This window comes from Struthio camelus, chromosome 5, assembly GCF_040807025.1.
Source record: "Struthio camelus isolate bStrCam1 chromosome 5, bStrCam1.hap1, whole genome shotgun sequence".
NCBI lineage: Eukaryota > Metazoa > Chordata > Aves > Struthioniformes > Struthionidae > Struthio > Struthio camelus.
In genome coordinates this window covers 34,170,055-34,193,729 of record NC_090946.1, presented here as the reverse complement: position 1 = coordinate 34,193,729, position 23,675 = coordinate 34,170,055, and the positions used below count along the sequence as shown (strand labels likewise).

The window sequence follows — 23,675 nt, the reverse complement described above, 5'->3', positions numbered from 1 at the left end:
AAGTGCTTTCTGTACACTTCAAAAACAAACATTGAGCCATAAAGCTTTAGTTTGAATTCAAGTATAATACCTATACAATAAAATAGCTCACTGCCCATATTTATAAATAACTTAAGATAGACAGAATGTCAGAAAATTAAGCTGCTCAGTCTGCCCTCTGCTGGTCCTCCAGTTTTCCCTTTAAAGCAGTTCTTTCCTTGACTGAAATGAGAGAGAAAAGTACCAGCATCAAGGATTATACCAAGGAAAACCATCAGTAAGAAGTTAGTGCCTTGATTCCTGTTTTTAAAGAAGGATTCATTGAACTGCTCTATGTACAGATATGAATAGACTATTGGCTGATTAATGCGCTTTCTTGAAACTAATTTTCCATAAATACGGTTGTATTTCTAACTGATAATTTACAAAATACCACAGAAGGAAGAAAAAAAAGTCAAACTTCACACTTTTCTGTAGAACAGTGTTCTGCACACTAGTATTTCATTCTTTCATTCTACCTTATTATAATCAGAAAAAGATCTGGTAGACAGACATGGAAGATATTTCTCTGTTGTGCCTAATACACTTCACTGCTACTGTAAGAACAATGCTCATCTTCATTGCAATCTTAAGATCATTTTCATGCTTGTCTTGGATACACTCCTTTCTGTAGGAGCCATATCTAGGTGGCATATTTTTGCAATACTTGCTGATACTTCACACGGCACGCTCTCAAAAGATTTGGCCCTGCCTCTCAAAGCCAATGGAGAAACCAACTCTGTCATGTGGCTGAATTGAAAAGAAAACATTATTTAGAAACTTCTAATTTTTAAAACTTAACCCAGTATTCAAAGAGTAGAAGCGAAGAATGAGAATGTTTAAATTGTTCAGGATGAGTTATCAAAAAATTTGTCTCATTTTATCGGACTTTCATTTAGTTAATACTTGGAAACTTTAAGGCTAATGAAATACCCTTAGGATAATGAACATACAAACAAGGATATACACTGAACAACCTTATTGTTTCCACTTTAATGCAAATACTTACATAACATTATGTGACTCTTCATGTAGCATTCAACACTTCTTTATATAAAAAAGGAAATGCAAATAGCAGCTACAAATAGGTATTAGAGAAAAGGAAATTATATGTGCTACGATACTTCTTGATTGATAATTCATTGCTTATTAGCAACCTGCAGGGTGCAGTAAATCAATAGCTACTGATTTCTGATGTGTACTGCACAATGGTACCAAATAAGCCTCTCTCCTGAATTGGAAAACTTAGAAAAATATTAAGATCAGGTGGACAGCTACTACAATTGTATTAGTTGTATGATACGTCATAAAGAGAAGTGAAGGGGAACTTTACTTCAAAGCCTTGAAAAATCCTTCTCTAATTTCACAAAAAAATAAAATAAAAGAAGAATCATGAATCAGAGCAGTTAAAGCAAGTCAGCCATGAATAAGAGGTAGAAAATCAGTCCTTCCACCAAATGGAAATGGTACAGAACGTATGTTGAAATATTACCTATGGAGAGGGCAACAGAAGTTATTCAGACCACTAAAATAATTGGTACAATACAGCAATAAGGAAATTACAACCTCGTAACAGTAAAAGCAATCATCAGCATAAGCTCAGATTAAACAAGCAAATACAGAGAATTTTTATGTGGCCTGATCCTATGAACAATGATCTCGTGCTGTGCTACGCTATCGGAAATCACTCCCATACAATCAAGTCCATTCAGATTCCCTATGTGGTCCAAGTCCTAATATTTCCCTTTTAAAAAACAGAACTTCTCTTGCAGTAACATTCAATGTCAATTTACAGTCCTGCATTCAAACGATAGAGGATCATTCAGCTGTGTAAGACAGAGGAGCACTGTTTTAGCCTACAAATGACACCAACACTACTACACGTTTCAAAGAACGCTTGCTCTTGATCCAGCACTACTACAACAAACAGCTTTGTGGCTTAAAGAAAAGGGCAGCCTGGCTGAACAGCAAAAGTGAGCTTGTCTCTCATGACAGTTAATCTCCTGCACTCTTCTGTAGCTTACGCAGCTGTACGGATTGCACAAGGTCTGAAAACAGATTGAAAAGGGCTTTGAACATACAGACATTGCAACCCTTGATAAAAGTCAATGATGTACATTTCTTTGATTTCTTAAGGCAATACTCTTACATTTTAGCAAAGGAGGGGAGGGCATCTCACAACCAACAATGCAGGCCCAAGAGACTTAGTTAGAAATAAAGAAGAAAAAAAGAGTTGGAAAATCATAATACGAGCCATTAGCTCAATAACCTATACATCTTGTAGTGTTGTATTGTCTGCTTGCTTATGGACAAGTGCTTGGCGAGAAGACTACTTGTAACATGGTTTCCTTCTGCCCTAAGACATTATTGAGATACTTTTCAACTCTTCAGCCACTACAGCTTTTAACTGTCTGTGCTGTCTGTCATGTTTGCCGCATTTCTTAACTGGGTCTTTTCCTATGCAAAGCTATTAGTCCCATGCTACAGCTTTTCATATCCTTGAACTTTAGTGAGTGGAGTGGTTGTGAAAGATACTAAATTGTCTGTCTGAGACCAAATTCTTCCCCATAAAACTCTACAGCCTATGTGACAGAAACGAAGCCTACAAGTGGCTGCTCGTGCTCTTGACTATTTTTGGTTAGTAATACAAGTAGTTTATTTTTCTTACTCTGATTAAGCTGTATCTGGAACTGCCACGATAATCTGAGTGGCACGGAAAGCAGCCTGCAAAATCACCAATCAGTCAATCCAGTTGGCATGGGTCATTGTGCAGCCATGACATACACTGCGCTTTGTTTCTGCTGCTTTCAAAGAAATTACAGTAATACACAACACTTTCAGTGGATTTAGGGAGGAAAAAGGTATGGCCATTGCTATGGCCTGAGGTACTCCAGAAAGTGGAAAAAAAGACTATTAAGTGATAAATCCTCATCCTATTTCTTTATTTACCTTCATTTCTGGCATAAATTACCACCTGTGAGAAAATGCATGTCAAACAAGCCACTTGGCTCCAAAGATTCAGAATTACAGTTTCCCCTAACTCACTCTGCAATCGCATACACTTTACTGCAACCAAACACTGCAACTTTCTATTCAACACCACTGTATACAAATAAAAATTTGTTTCCAGATTTTGTTTCTTGCATTATCATTTGTCACATTTTTGTCTTCCTGCTCAACTTCAAAATTCTGTTGTATTCAATTGGATTAATCATTAGTTGAAACAAAAGAGAGTGTCTATTATATTTTGTATGGACATAGATGAACATATGGACAAAGCAGCAGGTGAAAATAGTACTGTCCGTTCACTTCACAGGAGTGAGGTTGTTTCAGGGATTACACGTAAGAAGATTTAATTCTAGAGGTTCTATTTCATAAGGGATTATACTGCAGTAAAAAAGTTCTAACAAAGTCACAGATTCTGACAGCATAATTCAGGGTCAAAGTGTGACATATGAAGTTCACGACTTGCCCATGATCATACGGTCTACTTGAAACAAATACCCACCCTTACTACTTTTTTTCTAACTATGCCTCCTTCAAAGGAGAATTTATATGAAGAAAGTAGTTTTCCCCAAACAAATCCTAAAGGCAGATATTGTCAGCAGACATTAGCACACTCTTCAAATTTTTTATTTTCAATTTTTTAATTCTTCAAGAAATTAGATGCTTTCATGCATCTCTTGCTCAGGTATGTTAAAAAGATGTTGGCAGCAAACATTTTAAGGAACAAAACACGAAACGCTATATTTTTCATCTGTGAAATTTTTACATTTGAAGCAAATTTGCTTCAAATGTAACCACTACAACCATTTTATACGGTTTGCCTTCTGAGTCATTTTATCCATTGCCCTCATCTCAAAATCCCAAAGGTCTCCAGGAATACATTAATTGTTTTATTTTAACCTGTATGAGCAATTATTTCTTGTCTCATTTCTGCTAGAGTAGTAGATGTTGCTGAATGGTACCATTATTCTGTATTATGAGAGATATTTCTTTGGGAGCTGACTGATACCACAACGTTCTTGAATTTCAGAGAGGTCCTTCAAGGGCTGATTGACAAATCAGATATGTTCAACTATCTTTTTATCAAGTGATGAGCTGGCAAGCAGGCAGGCGTAAAGAAATTAGATTTAAAAATTTTTAGGTTTATTTAACCTGGAGACAAAGTTGCATTACCTTCATCTATTTGCATAGAATAGGGAAGTTAGAATGGATATATTAATACCCATATGAATGAGACACAATGATAAATATTCTACACGTACATACAATAGCGCCTTCCAGTGGCTCCCAAAAGAAATTTGTAAAATATACTGACTTGCACTATATATTTGATTCATATATATATATAATATGTGTGTATATATATATATAAATATATGCATATAAAAATATTCATGTAGCCCTTTACTGTGGCCAACTAAACAGCTGAATGCTGGGGAGCACACAGCAACACTAGAGAACATCAAGAACAGCAAATGAACAGTATATTGGATTTTAAATTACAGTAGGAATTTTGATGGGCAGAGTAGATTTAGCTATAAAAACAAATGAGAACTTTTTGTATTATATTATTATTATTAAGGACAAGATATATGTTGTTTTTCTCCCCTTTTCGGAGTAATCTGCAATTGTGCGACAACTTCGGAAAAATTCATGGTCGACAATTTAAAACTGCAAATTAATCTTATGCAACCAACTTTGAACACAATTCATCAGTGAAAAACTCCTGTAAATACAGAAAGGATATGTCAGTAATTGCACAGTAAAACAAATTCCACAATCACAAGTTTCTTCTCTCCATACTGTTAGACTGATGGTTTATGAAATGTACGATATCAGAATATGCCAAAGAAAACTAGTTTAGTGAAAACTCTCAAGTCAGTATTAACTGCAGATTTAGTCTTGCAATTAGCATTTTAATTATGGCAGCAGCCATAAACAAAGTCCTCTGAAACTTAAAATAATAATAATAGCAACAACACCACAAAACAGAGTAACACTAACTCCCAGAATTCCAGTGCCAATTTATATTCTCACTAGGTTCTATAAATGCAGTTATTTCCTTACAAGCACATACAATGCATGGTTCCACATTTATATACAGGGGAAAAAAAAAAAGCCATTTCTGTTCATTTGAATTTCAGGCTGCTGCTCTTAAGCAGCCTCCAGAGTTACAATTCAATATGCATCTGGTGATGAAACTTTGTACTTACTTTTTTTTTTTTTTTTTTTTAATACATTCAAAGAACAGCTTTATTCCGCAAAGAGTCAGTGTGCAAAATTTGACCTTTCATACTGTAACCTCTGTGAGATCAAGAGATCAAAGCTAGTACTGTCTGCACAATCAACTTTGGTTTTCAGTTATACACAATGTACCTCAGAGCACCTGAATTTTTTTTTTTGTTTTGTGGCATTGAAAGAGAGTTGGGGCAACTTCTAAATTTGGAGACAATTACTTTTTTTTTCTAAATTAAAATACCTCTATTATTAGCTGTTACACAATAAATTCTGTTTTCACTAAATTTTGGTTCTATCAAACACTGATATTAAGGAGGTTGCAATTTCATCCTCTGCAGAGAACACATTTATTCAGACAAGTTTTTTTCTCCTCTGTGCCTTCTACAGGACATTAGATTAAGCACTGATCTTAAAATACTGGAAAAAAATAGATGTGCCTGCAGTTTAAATTTGCTTCAATGAGAACTAATTCTATGAATGCAGCTGTGGATTCAGTCAGATACTTGTCAATATTTTGAGACATTGCTTCTCTGTCTAGGATCTAATTTAATCTTTATCAAAATTTCCTGCCATTTCTTTCCCCCATTTATCTCCACCCCAATCTTATTCTCCTCACTGCAGCTCACAGTAAAGCAGAAATACAGAACAGTCAAGTCTGTGATGCAAATAAAACCAGACTAAAACTTATTTTGGTTTCTACCTTCTTTGCTCTTACGTAGAATCTCTGTCAAAATCTCAGTATTATTTCAATCTAATTCACATGGTACAACATATCAGAAAAGTCTTTCGTAAACTGAAAAACTCCCTGCTCCAGCAATGCAGTTTAGCTACTCCGTGATCTCGATTTTGACTACGACTCACAACGGGACTTTACTCAGTTATCATACTTGCACTCCTCACTTTAAAAGCCGTCCTTAAGTAAAGCATCTCGCGCCCTTTTACATTTCATAAAATGTTCTTAAACTTTCCCTTATAGAGGAGATTGACTATTCTATTCAAACATCGTGTGCCATGAGTACTAAACATTTATAGAACTTCAATAAGTTAACCTTATATTTAAAAGTCTTTTAGTTTCACAATATAAAACCGAAGAGCTCAAAATGACCAAAAAGATGAAAATTAACAGTTTTTCAGGTTATTTCTAATAAATTAAGTATTTAAACTGTCCATCTGCCACTACTTATTCCTCTCTATACATACTTGGGGTTGTTTGTCCTGTAACAGAGTTCTAAATGTCGTCAAAACAGAAAGCAATCTTCACCAAGTTTAACACAAGGCAAGTCGTATCGGATTCTCTATGTTGGCTTTTAAGGTCTCCAGAAACTTTGAAGCCAGTTCATCATCTACCATCCGACCATCACTTGACAGAGTCACTGTCATGAGTTGATGCTGCTGAAGTTTCTCATTCCCTTCTTCATCTTCCACAATCTTGAGCTCTGGTCTCGCTTGGCCCACAGCTAAGATGCAGGCCTGTGGAGGGTTTATGACTGCAATAAAGTCACTGATGCCAAACATGCCCAGATTGGAGATACTAAACAGAAAAGAAAAGAAGCACTATAATGTCAAAAATTATATGTCTGCTACAAGAAAAAATAATCTATACTCAGTGACTACTATAAGCTAATATCTGTACCAAGACCAGCCCCATTAACTATAATAGACCTCAACTGGATTTAATTTGGACATATTCAGACTCTAAAGTGTTTCAGATTTTTTAGTTGCAACTAATCCACCTTTCTATACATCTTAGTTGTTGACAGGACTATATCCTTGCATTGCAGCAAAACAGAGACACAGGCAGCTGCAGCAATTATGCTACTTTGGAATAAGTAATAACATTCACAGTCTCCTTTAGGTAGACAAATACTGCCTTCCCAAGGAGGCACTGGACACATTGCAAGATACCAGGAAGCTACACAGAACATCTCATACGTAATTTCTGTCACTGGAGTTCTTCCCATAGATAAGCAAACAAACAAACCAAACTTTCCCTTAGAGTAAAGGCCCTCCACTGCTGCAAATTTCCAAAAGCTTTTTCTGCTGAAAGGCTTGTGATAAAGAGATTCTCTTGACCACTCCTCCAGCATGAGACACCCACATGCTCCAGACAGTATCTTGGGCACACTATTGTATGTTACCACAATATTCGTGCAGAAGATAGTTATTTCAAGTATTACTCTCAACATAAATTATCCTTCATAGAGGATAGGAATGTTAATGATAAGCTTTCAGAATTATGTTTAAAAAGTTCACAAAAAGTGAACAAACCTAAAATTTGTCTAACTAAAATGTTGCTTGATGCTAGTGTTCATCATCAAATACATTATATTAAACTAGAAACTTAAAACTAACAAGGCAGCTGAGTAACTGTGCAATTGTGTCATCACGTTCGTGCTAATGTTTAATACAAACCATTTATTTCTTATAGCTGAGTTCACTAGCTCTTTTTGCTTGGTTCATTTTATAGAAAAAATATTTACCAAATATATATTATTTAAAATTTATCCATACAGGTTTTGCTGTTTTACTTTTGAAAATAAACTATCAGAGTTAACATCCCAACTTTGCTGTAGCTTTTTTTCCCCTTCTAGAGACATTCTTCTGAGTAGTGAATTGAAGACAAACTGAACATCATGATATGCTGCCATATTTCTTTGCCAAACAATTCCTTTTCAATTTTGTTTAAACCCTTGTCAATGAGCTTTCATAACTACAGAATGCAATAAAAACAGGCTCTTCTGCAATTGGGAAAGATTAGATGCAAAAATAAAATTCAGAACTGTCTCTGTATAAAATATTCGAATTTCACAGCAGGCTCTGCTGAAATGCACTTGCTAAAAACCAGCGCCAAGATAATTTCCCCTCCCTGCTGATAGAGGGCACTCAAGCTTAGGTTTGGTGCCCAGAATCATCACATGCACTTTCATTCTCAACGAAGCAAGATTTTACAAGGCAGCGCATCAACACACAGTGGAATATCTGAGGAGAAGACAGCTCTAAACACATACTGCATGTACTGACTACCAGTAGAGAGTTTTACCTAAATGATCCTCCCTGATACTCCTCCGGTAACAGTTTCCCGTCTCTTGCTTTCTTTGCTAGAGCCTAAGGAAATTAAAAGATGAAAAAGAAAAGGAGAGAGAAAAGAAATGAAAACATCATACCAGACTCCCGCTCCTTTTACTTCAGTAAGACATTACAAGTACCACACAGCCATAGCAAAAAGACTTCTGGTTTTTAACTCAGACAAGCACATTAGCAACTTTGCTGCCATAGCTGCAATGATTTGACAGCGACTAGGACACACCACTTTATTTTCCCAACTAGAGAGGCTGTTTAGTAAAAGATGTCCCCTCTCACCTCATAACCTTTCCACCACAGCAGAACCACTTGAATCAGTTAGTCATTTTTCCCATGTGTTTTTAGATGACAAAAATATCTAGTGATATGCTGATGGGACAAATTCACAGTATTCCCCCTAACATACTTGTTTAAAGCACTTGCCATGAACCATTTCAGAATCCTCTAGCAGATGGAGAGACAGAGAGAGAGCGTAACTCTTCCAGCAAAGTGTTCAGCTACCTTAGATAACCTTTCTAGGAACCTGCTCCTCCCTCGACACATAGCCCTACACAGACATGCGCTTTCTAGGAACCCTGGCCTCTGCTTTAGAGGAATTCTGCAACTGATTTTAAGGATTTTCCCCCTCTGGTTTCAAAGAGATTCCCTGTTGCTTTACAGGAATTTCCTACAGGCTTCCTAGGACCTTTCCCCCTCCCCCCCCCCAAAACGGGGGCTTTCTAGGAGTTTTCCATGTTCCATCCAATAATTCCACCCCTCCCCCCCCAGCTTTCTAGTTCGTTTGTTTGTCTGTCTGTAAGGACCCCCCCCCCCCCACTTTCCAGAGATCCCCACCCTCCACACACTTGCTCTCCTTGCTCTCTAGGAATCGCCCTTCCGCTTTTGAAGAATCCCCCAATTGACATCCAGGAAAGCCTCCATCTGCTTTCAAACAAATTGCCCTTCGCTTTCCAGGTGGAAAGACTACCTTTGACCATTTGTTAAGAAAACTTATGAAAGTGGTAATTAAGCTACAATTGACTAGTGAGGACAAAAGGTCTAGAATAAAAACATAGCAGATGAGTCAAAAATATTAGCGCTTAGATAGAAGTCTTAGATTCAGAAGAACAGGTTAGTCTCCAAAATAGTCTACACTGAAAATGGTGTGCATCTAGATTAAAACTGTACTGGACAAAAACTTTCCGACAAAAACCTGGGGAAATAACAATGCCCAGGTCATTCTTTTACAGCTAACAATCCTAGTCCAATCAAACAGAACTTTCCAGTCTCTGTGTTATGTTCCTGTAGTAATTCCAGCTCTTCAAATATTGTGATTTCTTCAGTGCAGTGGTTACCTGAATAGTCTCAGAATATGAACCAAGAACAAATCAATTCACACATGCTAAATTTAAATTGCCTTGCTTAGTCAGCTGAATTTAACCAGTGGCTTCATAAAGGCATCACATATGTACCCAGTTCTTTTCAGCAAGCAATCGCCCTTGAATTAAGTGTTTTTGTTTCCTTGAAAATTTCTTCTAAAATACTATTTCTGAACAATGGAAACAGTTACATGATGAAATAGTTCACAGAGAAGACTTTAAACGCAACCTACCCTAAAAACCCAGCAATTCCAATGGGACAACATCACAGCAAAGTTTAAAACGGACACTAACAGAAAAAGGTATTGTTGTTGTACTATGAATAGCAATAAAAGCATTTTACATACGGAAATGTTATGTTTAGGTGTGGATTTGAAAGTAATAATTAACAAACAAAAATTAAATAGCTAAAGACATCTGGTTATCGGTTACACTTTTTAAAAAAACCTCACAGACACAAAAAATTCAATAGCTATATCTGCTTTTATATACTGAATAGTGAAATTTTTTAATGAACTTATAAACAGTGTGTTTACAAGTAGGTGCTACTTTAAAGTATGACATATTTATATCGCCTTTGTCAGCCATGAAAGACTTCACTTACTACTTCCAGAAGGGCTCTACCCCCAACACAGGGCAAATGTGAAAGTAATTTCTGGCTGTGCAGAAATGTAAACTTAAATGAACAGAATAGTGTCAACATTTAAGTTCTTTACATTTCTACAGCATTTCCTCTCAGAAGACTTCCTACACTTAAACACTAATTGAATAGTACTTATAACTCCTTTTAAGGTGTTCATATCTTTATTTTTACAGATTTGCGTCTGTAAGTATTTGGGAACTGTAAAACAAGTATCCCAGCTGCCACTGGATCTCACATGGATCAGTGATACACAGCTTCTAGTGGAATAAGAAACTACAAAAATTTATGAGAGTCATATTATAGCATGAAAAGGGATTTCAGTTACACGAAATACCATTTCAATTAATCTGTGTCACAACTATAACTGTTAACCAACTAATTATTTGTATGGAAGTTTATTTTGTAGTGACTCTGCCTCAATCCACATGAGGAAAAAAGTGAATTGCATCACAGTTTCCGCTTCTGCCAGTAGCTTATATCAACTTCTACCAAGTGAAATGATCAGCTTGCTTAATTTCTTTCAATGGGCATTTTCCACTAGAAATAAAAACTCGCCCCTCTTCTTCACTAAGTTCATAAGGCAAGCCCAAGTAGCACATGAACAGCAACATCCATGACTAGTGGTGAGGGTAAACAATCGTCTTCCCTATATACACTTTGAAGCATCTTTCAAGCAAAGGTTCTGAAATGCCACGACAGTCTACCAAGTGCAACGACCAGCTTAGAACAAGCAGCAATAAGTTTAAGGGAATCCGATTCTAATGAATCAACGAATCATTAAATAATTCAAGCTTACATCAAGTTTTATAAAAAACTTCAAAACCCTTGCTATAAATTTACAAATTATAAGATTATATTGAATTTTATTTTAGGCTTTAATTCATCTGTGAATAATTAGTGAACAAGAACGCAATAGCCATAGGAACAGTGTACATCAGCACGATAGGGTCAAAATGAGTATAATGAGTATGTGCAATAAAACTGCTGAAATGATGAAAATATGGTGATTGTACGCACATGACCTGGAAATAAGTTAGAATTAACATGGAAGAGAAGGGGACATAAAGCAAACCAGAGAGAGGAAGCATCTGCCGAATGCCAGAGACAGAAAAGCAGCTACAGTTTCACAGCCTCTTTGTGTATGTGCGCACATGCACACATATGTGTACATGTGCATGAGGGCTACATATTTATTTCAAGAACTCAGTGGAGAAGTTGAAAAGAAAAATTACACTGGTGTGGACAACCGTATTTGTCTGACTCCGTGACGTTCATCTAGACTAGTGTGACCTGTTACAAACATTCTGTTTGAAATGAAAGGGGAATGCTTACTTTAGCATGGTCATGTTAAATATAAAGCAAGCGTACATTCTCATCACAGGAACTGTAGGATAGCCTACATAGGATACTGCAGGATAATCTTCTGATAACATAGGTTTGTAATACTGCATCACAGTATTATAGACATTGAGGATGAAAGTTAAAGCATATCTTATTCTTTTAATAATGCTTTTCTTCTTGTTATTCTATTACTAATCATAGAGTACAATTTTACATGCTGTGACTACAAAAAAATCCAACACAACAAACAAATAACCCCCTCCAAAAACCACAGCTGTAGAAGTCTGCTGTATCTTGACTAGGGTCCTCATCTACAGCCACTGTTGAAAAGATGCTACTTTTAGGGGGGATCTAAAAGTAGCATAGAACAATCTTGGTTGCCCTTCCTTGCTGGCCGGCTGGTATATTAGTGGAAGGACTTGCTTTCACAACATGTGCGACATGAAGTAAGGAAAACTGATTTGAAATCTTATAAGAACCTATTAGAAATGTTTTGTGGAATAACATTGAATCTTTTCTGTTGCAACTTTGTTGGCTGCTCCCCTTCTCCAACACAGACTATTATGATTTCTGTAGTTTTCAGTAAAGGATAAAAATTTACAAAGTGCAGCTTGTGTCCAGTTTTGGGGCAGTCTTATGCCCTAATAAATAGCTACTTCCAGTGCATCCCCCAAATACCACAGGTTTAGGTTATCACTTCATTAAAAAAAACAAACAAACAAAACAAAACAAAAACCACACACCATCACACTCAGGTTGGCGCATTTCATTATTCCTTGTATTTTTGCCTGTCACAAAAATCTCCATCCATGGCTAACAACTGCCACAAACTCAAATCATTCTAATTGGCACCTAGGCTATGCAGAATACAAACTCATTGGTCTGAGGAATTTATTGTCGCCTTTAGGGCAACATCGCATACTGAAAAATTGCAAAAAGAAATAAGTGCCACAACATAACTACTCAGAGAGTAACACAAGCAGCTACGAGGAAGTTTCTTGGAAAGGAGAAATAAAACTCAAAACCAGGACACTGCAAATACTGAAGAAACCAACATTATCTAGTTTTCTCATAAAGATTAAAAAACACATCAATGGTATTAAAACTCTGTACAGTTTGTTTTTTTTAAATAAATAGTCTAGCCAGCATGCAACAAAAGAACATGATGGCCAAGTTATCTTTCATTAAAAATGATCAGAGCTGCAAAATGAATCATAATTCTGAAATCTAAGAAATATGGAAACAGCTTTCGATCCATTTTGAAACTGTTTTTGTTATTATTCTTATGTATCTGGGTCACGCCACGTTTTCCATTACAAGAAACTATATAGCTATTATATTCCTCAACATACTGTATACATTTAAGACCTACCTTTGCAGAGGCAGCAATTTCCTGTATTCCCTTGGCAGCAACATCTTTTATGATTGGTGTAATGAGACCTCGGTCTGTTGCCACAGCAATAGAAATGTCAATGGACTGCAGCTGCCTGGGGCCCTCTCCATCCCAGGTTACATTGACATCTGGCAATTGCTAGAAAAAGGGAGAAGGAAAAAGAAAAAAAAAAAAAAGACAGAGCCGTTAAAATGGTTCAACAAATTATGAAGGAAGAGGAAAATCCTTTAAGACGCACAGTTTTTGTACAGGCATTCACGGAAGTAATTAGAGCATCACAGACTATCTGCAAATGAAGGCAAAAGAACAGGCCACATCTGCCATCAGGACTGTCATTAGGAAGACAAGAAAAATAATAAAATCACTATGAGGTTCTAAGAATAGATTTACACCATTAACTTGCATCTCTTTTAATCTATTTTGTCAAAAAGCATGAATGTATGCTGCAGGAACTGAAAATGTACAACAGCAGTGCAGTTAGGTTTTTTTAGTGCAGCTAGGACACCAATAAATTAACAGAAGCCTCCAAATTCCTTCAGGACTCACAGATAACACCTTACAAATACCCAGTATGCAAGAACTACAAAGCAGTGTCATTTCCCCCCCAAAATAATGCAGCAGTGGATATTGACTTTTTTTTTTTTTTTTAATCAAACAGAAGAAAACGAAATGGAAAATAGAGATCCTAATATACCCACAGGTTGCTTTCCAGTCTTGTCTCAGGCATGACCCTAAACAAAGAAAACTACAAGTAGAATATGCTGTAGGTACACTCACTGCTGGGATGAGGATCTCAGAGCGCTTCAGGTATTTTTTGCATGGACTCACAACTAAAACTGATATAACATTGATGATAATTTCAATGAGGCCTTTGAGTTCACCATATAAAGGCTGAAACAGCTCAGGGAAGAAAGCTTGCAGCTCATGTAACTGATGGAAGGGTAGTTTAATGATTACAATTTAGTCCTACTCAGTACTGACCTAATGGTTACAAGCTGTTGACCTGCCCTACAGAAAGGGAAGTAGATGGAGTAGCAACATGCAAGTCTGCGAGAGGACATCAGCTTGGATGTAGACAGCTTGGTTGGCATGAAGATCCTATTTCCATGGACTAGTAAGTCCAAGATTAGTACTCAGTGACCTGAATGAAATGAGGAATTACGAAGTTAACTTCCTACTGCAGAAGATATTCTGGAAAAAAGAATGAGAGGGATGTTGTCACATATATTCACAAAATTTCATCAGTGAAAAAAGGGAAGAAAAACTGAATATAAAGCTCATACATAAAATCTAATTTACATCCATTCTAAGGACAGACACACTTCAGCCTACCTTAAAAATGACTTCCTTCTAATGCTACTACAGTCTACATATACATAAGCAAAATGCCTTAAGATCTCTGAAAGATTTCAGGAAAGCATATTTCCTTCTTACCATTTTCCCACATGCTTCATCAGGGGTTTTACCCCTAAAGACTCCAAAGTCCTTAGCTTTCTGGTTTACTTGCTTGCTTTACACTGGAAAGTTTGCATGGCATCCCTGAAACTATGTAGTAATACTACAGAAACTATTGACATTTGAGGAAAACGGAGAACTGGGAGGAACAGGAGGAAAAGCATGCGATAAAATGGGAGAAACAAGGCGTCAATCTTGTTAATAATGGTGGAACTATTCTGATAAAAAATTGAAGCTCAGGATTAGATACAGTTTTGCTCTCAGTACTAGAAGCTGGGATATGAATCCAGGTCCTTTGGTTATACAGTCTTTAATTTGAGCTCAAGATAACATTCATTTAGTTTTTATTAAGTGTTTAGACAGGGTCACTGAACTGAACAAGAAGATTTAATGAACTGGAAATCTCTAAAAAGCAAGTCATAGAAATTAACACAAGAAACATGTAAGTAGTATGTTGTTGTCTTTTAAGTGAAATACATCAGCAGAAATACATGACTTCTGGAAAATAGATAGTTTTTAAAAAACTTTGTAGCAATATGTGAAACTGAACTGTATCCAGTTTAGTAAAAAATATACTACAACTGTATTAAAATAGCTGTTCAATGTTACTGATTTATAAATATCATTCTAACGTAATTATATGTGCTGACTGTTACAACAGCATTAAAAATTGTTTTGTGCATAGAAAACAAGCTTTGCAGAAAAGATGTATACATTTCATAATCTGATCAAATCAGTAAGAAAGAACCTTTAGGAAAATACTTTAGACAGTTTCTGTTGATCTAAATATGCAGATTAGGGCTTCAGAGTCTCTGTTCACCCGGTTTGCTCTAAATGCATAGGACTGCTGAGTTATGGCAGATCGTCCTTCTCAGGCCAGATTTGTTTTGCTTTGCTACCTCATATGGAAGGGTTAGTGTGTACATGCAGAAGCATAATTCAGGAACAGTAAGGCACAAATATCCAAACTTCAGTAATTTTATAACAATCTTCAACTGATTTCTAATTTGAATATATAACCAATTAATTTTGGATAAGAATAGGAAGACAAAGGCTGCTCTTACAGCTTAACTTTTTTCAGTAAATGCATGCTCTGACTTCAAGTTTTTCTTACTTTATCTGGTCAAAATGTTCTAAAAAAAAATCACTATACACTTACACACTTGAGAACTGTCCCCAGTATTGTTAAAATAGTAATAAACTGTTCACCTGTGTGATATTGGTGCAAAAAGTTTGGATCCTTAAAATGCTTGGTATTGAGGAAAGAAATGCTCCCTTCCCAAGTAAAGGAAATTTTAAAAGGGTAATAGACACGATCAAAGTCTAAACTTACTTTATGAAAGGAGATAAGATTGATTTAAGATTAATAAGATTTAAATACTGACAGTACAAAAACAGAAGAGTATGTACAAAAAAAGAATAATCAAGATTTACAGATAAGAAAAGCTGTGGCAGAGATTGTCCTGCTGTATCTATGGAGGAAAAAAAAAAAAGGAAATGGTCAGATTGTAACAATAACGTTTGTCTTACTAAAACTGGGGTGTACACTAATATCCCTATCACAAGCTACATAAGCCAGTGTAGGAATGCTCTGTAACCCAACAGAAAATCCTGCTGCTGAAAAGCGAAATTAGAAAATTACTAACTGAAATCAAGTGCCTCAAAACAAACAAACAAACAAGGATAATCAATCTTAAAATTGGCTGCTGAGGGTTGTGGCATAGGTATTATCATTTAGAATTTTTAAAATCATGACAGATTTTTTTTTTTCCTAGAAAGACATTTCACTGTATTTCAATCACGACTTAAACCTCCAGCGTTGTTACAGAGGAAGTTAGATTATCTGATCTCTACATTTATAAGCTGGCTTTAAAATTTTACCCAATGGAGGTAGATGTTTTTCCATATGTAGCTCTTTAACAACATACATAGGGTGCTGTTCATATACAGGTAAAATAAGTTTATTATCAAGTTGAGCTTAATTTTGAATTTCTTTGGATTACATTACTCAAAGATGCATTGTTATTTTAGATACGTTTACAGGTAAGGTTTCTCTCTGGAAACAACAGCAAGTAATCATAAGGAACCACAATATTGAAACCAGAGTATTTGAAACATTGTCCCTGAATGAGAACAACAAGGTCTAAAACATTATGACGGAAAAAGTTATTTAAAACAGAAGAGAGAAAACTGTAACTCTATAGTACTTTTACATGCAAAGTACAAGCTTTTGCAGAAGTGTAAATCCTACTACTGTGTTTTTCCTCAGTGACTAAGTCCATATATAGATCAAGCATTAACATTTAGTATAATACAATAATGTGATTTGAGCAGCGATGAGAAAATACTTTTCAACAATTACTTGAGGTTCTTATCTTCGTTTTGTATCTGTTCTATCACTATGGCTATGCAAGTCCTAAGTAATGTTTTAGGGTGACATGAGACTTGAAACAGAGGAAGGATAGAGCTAAGGCTATGCCGGTATAGTAGAGCTAAACAACATATAAAGGTGAAAAGGTCAACCTTAAATGACTAGAAATTCCTTTTCTTTACCTTTCTTTCTACTGTTATTAACAAAGTTACATTATATTAAATTACTTTTATATAAAAGAACTCATATGAGATATACTAAGCAATAGGATATATATACACAAATGACTACTTACTAATTAGCCAGGTGCCTTGTTGACTTTTAACACTAATCAAATTAATGAACATGCATATAATTAAAAAATTTTAAAAGAATTTTTTTTTTTAAAAGCAAGCATTTGGTTTATTGGTTTTATTTTTTGCATTATCACTCTATATTCTTCTACGGCATTGGGTTTTGGATCCAATGCTATTTCAGTATAACCTCACCAACATATCTATGATACATATGACACTCTCTAAACTAACTCCACCTAAACTCCCCTAGGGAAGTCATACGGCAGCACTCTCAGTTGCTATTCTTCAGCACCAGAATATACAAAGGAAGTGTGGTACTTCTGTTTGCAAGTTACATGAGCTGCAGGAAAGTGCTGCAGTACATATACAGTCATAAAATGCCTCTAAGTGGGTGTTGTGCAATGCAATGCCATCAGGAAAGCTCTTCATGCTCTTCTAGGCATGTGCTGTATAGCTAGAACATGTAATCACTGAGAAATCAAGAGGATGTAAGGTAACGCAAATGCACGTCAATACCAAAGAGCTGCAAACTCTGTTAGGACTCTTGGGGACCAAGCACGACACCACCACTCCTCCCCTCCCCCTGCATGCCACACACACTTAACCTTGTTACATGCCAGAGATCTTACCAGTGTTAATTAAAAGACACTGTTATTTCCTCCTGAACCTTACAAATACTGGCCTTCAGCCTGGTAAAAGCTCCCACCTGTGACTTTTAAAATTAAGTGTGAACTGCACTTAAAATCAACACTCCACATCTAGAGTGAAATTATCACAGCCCTTTCTTTTTAGAGTTTGGAAAAAAGATGGACTAAGCTGTAAGTTTTTAAAGTGATTGTATTTGAGACGCTTTGGACTAAAGAGGAGCAAGTTCCAAAGCATGAGAGTTCTCCTAAAGAAGGATCTCGGAAACGCTGCAGTTTCAAAAAACTAAGCGGCACCGGAAGCATTTTCTGAGCAGAACAATCAACATAAATTGGAAGGCAACACATCTAGTTCTACACAGAAAATGGCTAAGTAGCTTATGGAGACTGCGAAGCCTCTATAGTTTGCCATTTAATGTCTAGAGTCTAAATGAAATCGGGGATCTGTCTAATTACACAATGTATTATTGCTATAGTCTAATCTTCACATTCACAATGGGAACAACAACAGCCCTCAGCAATGAGCAGAGATTGGTTCCTTGAAGAATTTTTAATTCACACCAGAGGTCACAGATTTCCACATATCAGAATATGTCTGAGGTAATACATGACACTGGTGTAGGACTTGGAGCAAGATGGATGATCTGTATTTATAACTGTAAGAGAAAATAAGATACAACAGCAAAGAAGAGATGACTTATGTTGCCAGTTGCCTTAGTCTGCTAACAAAGTATCGGCTGTTATATCCTCTGCAGAACTGCTGTTCCTAACTGCAGCGAGCGGATGCTTACTAAGGAGTGTTAGAGCCTGAAGACAGACACTCCACACTGTAGACAGCGGGAGAATCGTTGTAGGCTAGCAGAAGAGCTCAAAAGAACTGACATTGAGGAACGAAGAATTAGAAGCTGTGCTATGATCTCATTCATATCTCCATGCAGGCTCACAAAATACTTCTCTTGTCTCCTTAATAGTTTACTATAAAACGTACTAATGATAGTTATTTACTTACCTTCAAAGTGACTGCTGTTGCTTTGATAATAAAGTCATTTACAGATACTTTAATGTCATCTGCAAAAAGAAAAGAAAAAACAACAAAAAAAAATTATGAGCAGTGATTATCACCATTATGCAATGACACAAGTTGCCAGTGATTCAGTAAATCTGTTTCTTTGAAACATTATCAGAAAGACAATCAAAAAGCTTAAGTTACTCATCTTTAAAGGACACTTTTTCTCCCTTGGGACAATAAAAGTATCACCCAGCTAAAGTCTCCTGAGCACAAATATTCTTCCTATTTTTTGATATAAGGTCAAAAAGCTGCATGCTTGGTTTGATTTTTGAGAAAACCAAAACAACAAACAATGTTCAAAAAAAATCAGTGGAATTGAGCTATTCTTTGCCTTTCAATTCAAATCCTAACCTAGGTTTCCTGTGGACTCCAAGCACAATAACTTTAACAGTTATGGGAGAGAAGTACCAGCAACCAACAGCTGTTATTGCAGTTGAATATTTAACAAGGAAATGATACAGCAAAACAGGATGTAGGAGAGGGTGGGTACCATGAAAAGAACTGAGAGATTAGTAAGTAAATGTGTTACTTACTGAAACCACAATAAGCAGTAATTCCTTCCACATCTTGCACCATTACATACAGACAATCCATTCTTTTCATCCCCTTGTCTAAGAAACTCACTTACTGCACGTGCACAATATGTGCACGTTTCCTTCCAAGCACACATTTAGCTTGCAGGACAAGGAAGTTGTGTTCTACTCTCAAATATGAATGGAAACAACAGTTAAAAAAAGAAAAAAAAAATCTGTGAATCAAAAGAAAATACAATCCTTTTCCTCTGGCTGACTCCCTAAGCAAACGTACATTCTTTGTCTTTGACATCATTTAAACAAAATAAAAAACACTGACTTGTTATTACAGAAGGATGATAATTTACTCCCCCAAAGTGAATACTGGACAAATATGCGTAAAAAGCAGTGCTGATCTAAAACGAAGAAAAACAATGCCAATCACTCAGTACTTAAGGCTTCAGGAAAGGTATTAAGCCTTACTGTCATGATTTAGTTTGAATAATATGTGAATGAACAAGTTAATAAACTAAAAACAAAAATGACACAAACGAAAAACAGTATTAGCTAGAAGATACATATAATAAATTCGGGAGAACTGGATTTTTTTTTTTTTTTTTTTTTTTTTAAAGAGTGAGCTTAAGGAATACTGAGCATCACTTAGTACATTTGATTCCTGTCCCCCAATGGATAAGACCACGGAAGAAAGCAGGGAGTGAAAAAAATAGCTATAATTGCTCTGCATTATTTTTTAAAAGCTTCAGGAGACCAGAAGGACTAAGTATAATCAGCTCTGACAAGAGAAGCAAAGCCTACAGATACATTAGAGAGTAACTGCATACTTGGTATAGCATTATTCTGAAAATATGAGAGACTTGCACAATATTAAATGCATTATCCTCAAAAAAAGCTGTATTAGTCTGCTGTTGTCATGACTGCTGTCAGCTGAACACCTCAAGAAGCACAACTACTTCATTTTGGAGAATAGTTTATGGCACATAATATACATGTCTTTAGACATGCTTTTATAAGAATTAAATTGAGATTAATTTTCCATTTATGTGAAATTTTCTTAAGTGATCATTAGTTCAGAGGATTGATCCAAGTATTCATTTGCCACGAAACTGACCTATGATGCTTACTGTGATTAGCAGTTGTCTTAAGAGTCATACATCACATACAAACCTGTATCTGTCAAATATATTTTGATATTTCATAGGGTTTTTTTTTTGATTGATACATTATATTCCTAACTTTAGGCAAAAGTGTTACTGTCCACCAGGGCAAAAAGACAGTGAGAATATAGCAGTATAGTTAAATGAGCTACGACTGCCATATTTTACCCAAAATCATGAATGCTTACAGTACAGAATGCTGCATTAAACTTTCAGGTTACGTCTCATCATATAATAGAAATCACCACCACTTCTGTTAGAACACTTTTACCAGGACTGTCTCTTCAATTCAATTTTATGTTAAGGCATAGGGCTCTTTCCCACTCCCGCACACTTAAACTTCATAAGAATCTACAGCAGTAGTAAAGGCATGTAAAGATTTCTAAGTAAACATTCCTAAAATAATTTTGTACTTTATTTCTCCTTAAGACTTGCTGCTGTTTAAATAAAATATCAATTTAATAAATTGCCTTTGACATTAACTTGCAAATACGATATCATACAAAAAGGCAGAAGAACGACCTGGATACCCTTGCACTAAAAAGTAGTCATTCTGAACTCCAGTGAAAAAAGCAGCACATCCTGTACCACCACAATCTAGAAAATGTGAATATACCAGCAGAATTTAATTTAGGGCCTCACAAATAGAGAAAAGAGCGTGTGCTAGTCACCAGCACATAACAGTAACCCCCACCAATATCAGCATTTTAGTTACTATGCCCACAACTCTGTGACACCGTGGAGGAGAAAACTCACAGAGTAAAGCACGTGGAATAGTGCTTTAACACTCATGAAGGGCTTACATCTTATACTATAATGTCACACCAAAAGACCTCTATATTTGCGTACCTGTAGGAAAAACAAAAGAGCATAAATTACTGCTTTTAGAAATCTCTGGATGCATGCAAATCTTTTATTATATCAAAAAACGATGGGTCAAGGAGAGAGAAAGAATACGCTTGTCTTGCAAAGAAGCTGATATCACCAGATGAACGCTTATCTGTGTCTAAAGCCTAGCTGATGACTCTGTCCATAGAGCCTATCAAGGCTAACTTAATTAAGATAACCTTGAAAAACCTTATCCAGACACGACCACACGATAACCAATTCATTTAAGTTTAACCTGGACCTTGAAGATTCTTTTTGCTGCTGTACTGAGACAATAACAAAGCTGCTTAACCTGGCCACAGAGGCAAAGCTCTCCGTAAATCCTTCTGCTACTGTGTGTTAGCATCTAGATGACCCCAGTGAGGGAAACCTATTAAACATTTAAGCTAAAAGAGATGCCACATATAAAAGCTATAATATCATTCCAGAGGAGCGGGTTGGGGGGAAGCTGTACATGGATCAATATACCGTACTGGACTGATAGGATGCCTTTCCCTAAAGACATGAACATTACTCATTTGAGTTGATCTTGGTATTGTTGAACAACATGCTTACAGATCGGATCAAGAAAGTGTCTGAAGGCCTGGGTGTTGTTTAAGGTAACTACGATCCCATTTTTTGCAAAAACAAAGGCTAAGATATCCTTCTACTCTTGTTCCAACGCTATCCTCCTTTATACTGTTTTAAAAGGATATCCTAAGAAGAAATAAAGACAGGTAAATAGCAATAAGAATATCTTTTTGGCCACAGCACTGCATGAAGCCATCTCAATTTGCTTGAAAAGCAACCAATTGTGGAACATCACACAATTAGAGTAATAAAAAAATTATTTTGAGATTACTAATCCATAAATAATGTTCAAAGTGCATTAGATAATTTCTCTGCAATTGAGGATTTGCTAGAAAAAAACGATAGTATTTGATCACCCAGGAGCCAACTCTCAACTTTTGAGAGTTGAGGCAATGAAATACAGACTCCAAAGTCACAAAGGCACTCCTGACCACTTATCCATTGTTGTTTAAACAAACTTATTAAATATCATTTTCTATTATTACTATTTTTTTTATTCATATACTGTTTTAAACAGATACATAACAGTGTCAAATTACTACATGTTATATAGAGCAGCTACATTCAGAGGATACGAGAGCTGCAAAAAATACTACTCAAAAGTTAGGAGACACCAGATTTCAAAGCTTTCTTTGCAACTGTAACCGGTTTCCTCTTTCAACAACTGAAAATCGGTGTGACATTAGGGCATCTATTCACAAAGCAGGATGGATTGTTTATCACTGCTAATTCCTTGCTAGAAGAAAAACCCTTTCTTTTCTCTCTCACTTGACCTCAGTTGAAATTGAATCTTCTACCTCTGGGATCCTCAAATGAATCTCAACTTGTTCAGATCATCTGAAGCACTATTTGCATTCATCATTTCTGCAAAAGTAACATTTTTTCCATCTGTCAAATTCACTTAAATTCACTTCAAGTACCAGCACAGCCTCAAATGAAGAAAACAAGCTTTATGTTTTCCAAATCAGATTGATTAAAACTCTGTGTTTCTAATCATGCACAAAAGAATAAACTTAAAGAAAATTAAATTTTAAATATTCATAATGATTTTTTTCCAGGCTGTCATTTAAGTTCTCTATGATATTGCTTAGCTACAACGGCTTAACAGAGACACACCTCAAGGGGGCTATCTTCCAAAACCGACCCCTACAACTGATTAGGGACCCGTCAACTTCACTGTCCCTGGAGCTACTTACACAAAGCCCTCCAAGTCTAGATCTTTTCCTTTTTTTTTTTTTTTTTTTTAAACAGTCTTATTTCCTTCTCATTATTTTCAACTAATGCAGTGTTCAGATGTACAGCAAATATGCTGTAACTCAGATTTCCTCCCGCATCATTCTTTTAAGGTCTCTTCCTTGTCAACTTGGATATGCTTCTTCATCTTTTCAAAGGTTTCACTAAATGTACCCATATTATCATTGAAAAGCAAGGTCCTCATACTCTTTCCTGACTTTTCAAAGTTGTTACCACACTTTATTAATGATAATTAGTATTTATTGTACATTCACTCAACTCAAATCATAACTTTTAACTCAATAGTTTTTTTCCAGAAGCTGCATATGATAATAGTAATACTTACGACAGATCTAGCATTTAGAATTCTAAGTGGCTTTCACC

General features: G+C 35.9%; 1 protein-coding gene across 6 annotated transcripts in view; it reads right to left on the bottom strand.

Moving 5' to 3' along the window:
• Window positions 1-982: 982 nt before the first annotated feature.
• The window catches only part of PDHX (pyruvate dehydrogenase complex component X), a 63,751-nt gene continuing 41,058 nt past the window's right edge, over window positions 983-23,675 (bottom strand). For 5 of the 6 annotated variants that reach the window (XM_068945460.1, XM_068945456.1, XM_068945459.1 and 2 more), the window contains 4 exons: window positions 18,854-18,912; window positions 13,058-13,216; window positions 8,303-8,367; window positions 983-6,793 (listed from right to left, as the gene is read on the bottom strand). In XM_068945460.1, the coding sequence (XP_068801561.1) occupies window positions 6,529-6,793; window positions 8,303-8,367; window positions 13,058-13,216; window positions 18,854-18,912 (548 nt within the window). In that variant the 3' untranslated portion in view covers window positions 983-6,528. The remainder of the gene's footprint in view (window positions 6,794-8,302; window positions 8,368-13,057; window positions 13,217-18,853; window positions 18,913-23,675) is intronic. The other variant, XR_011141441.1, reaches the window with a different exon arrangement.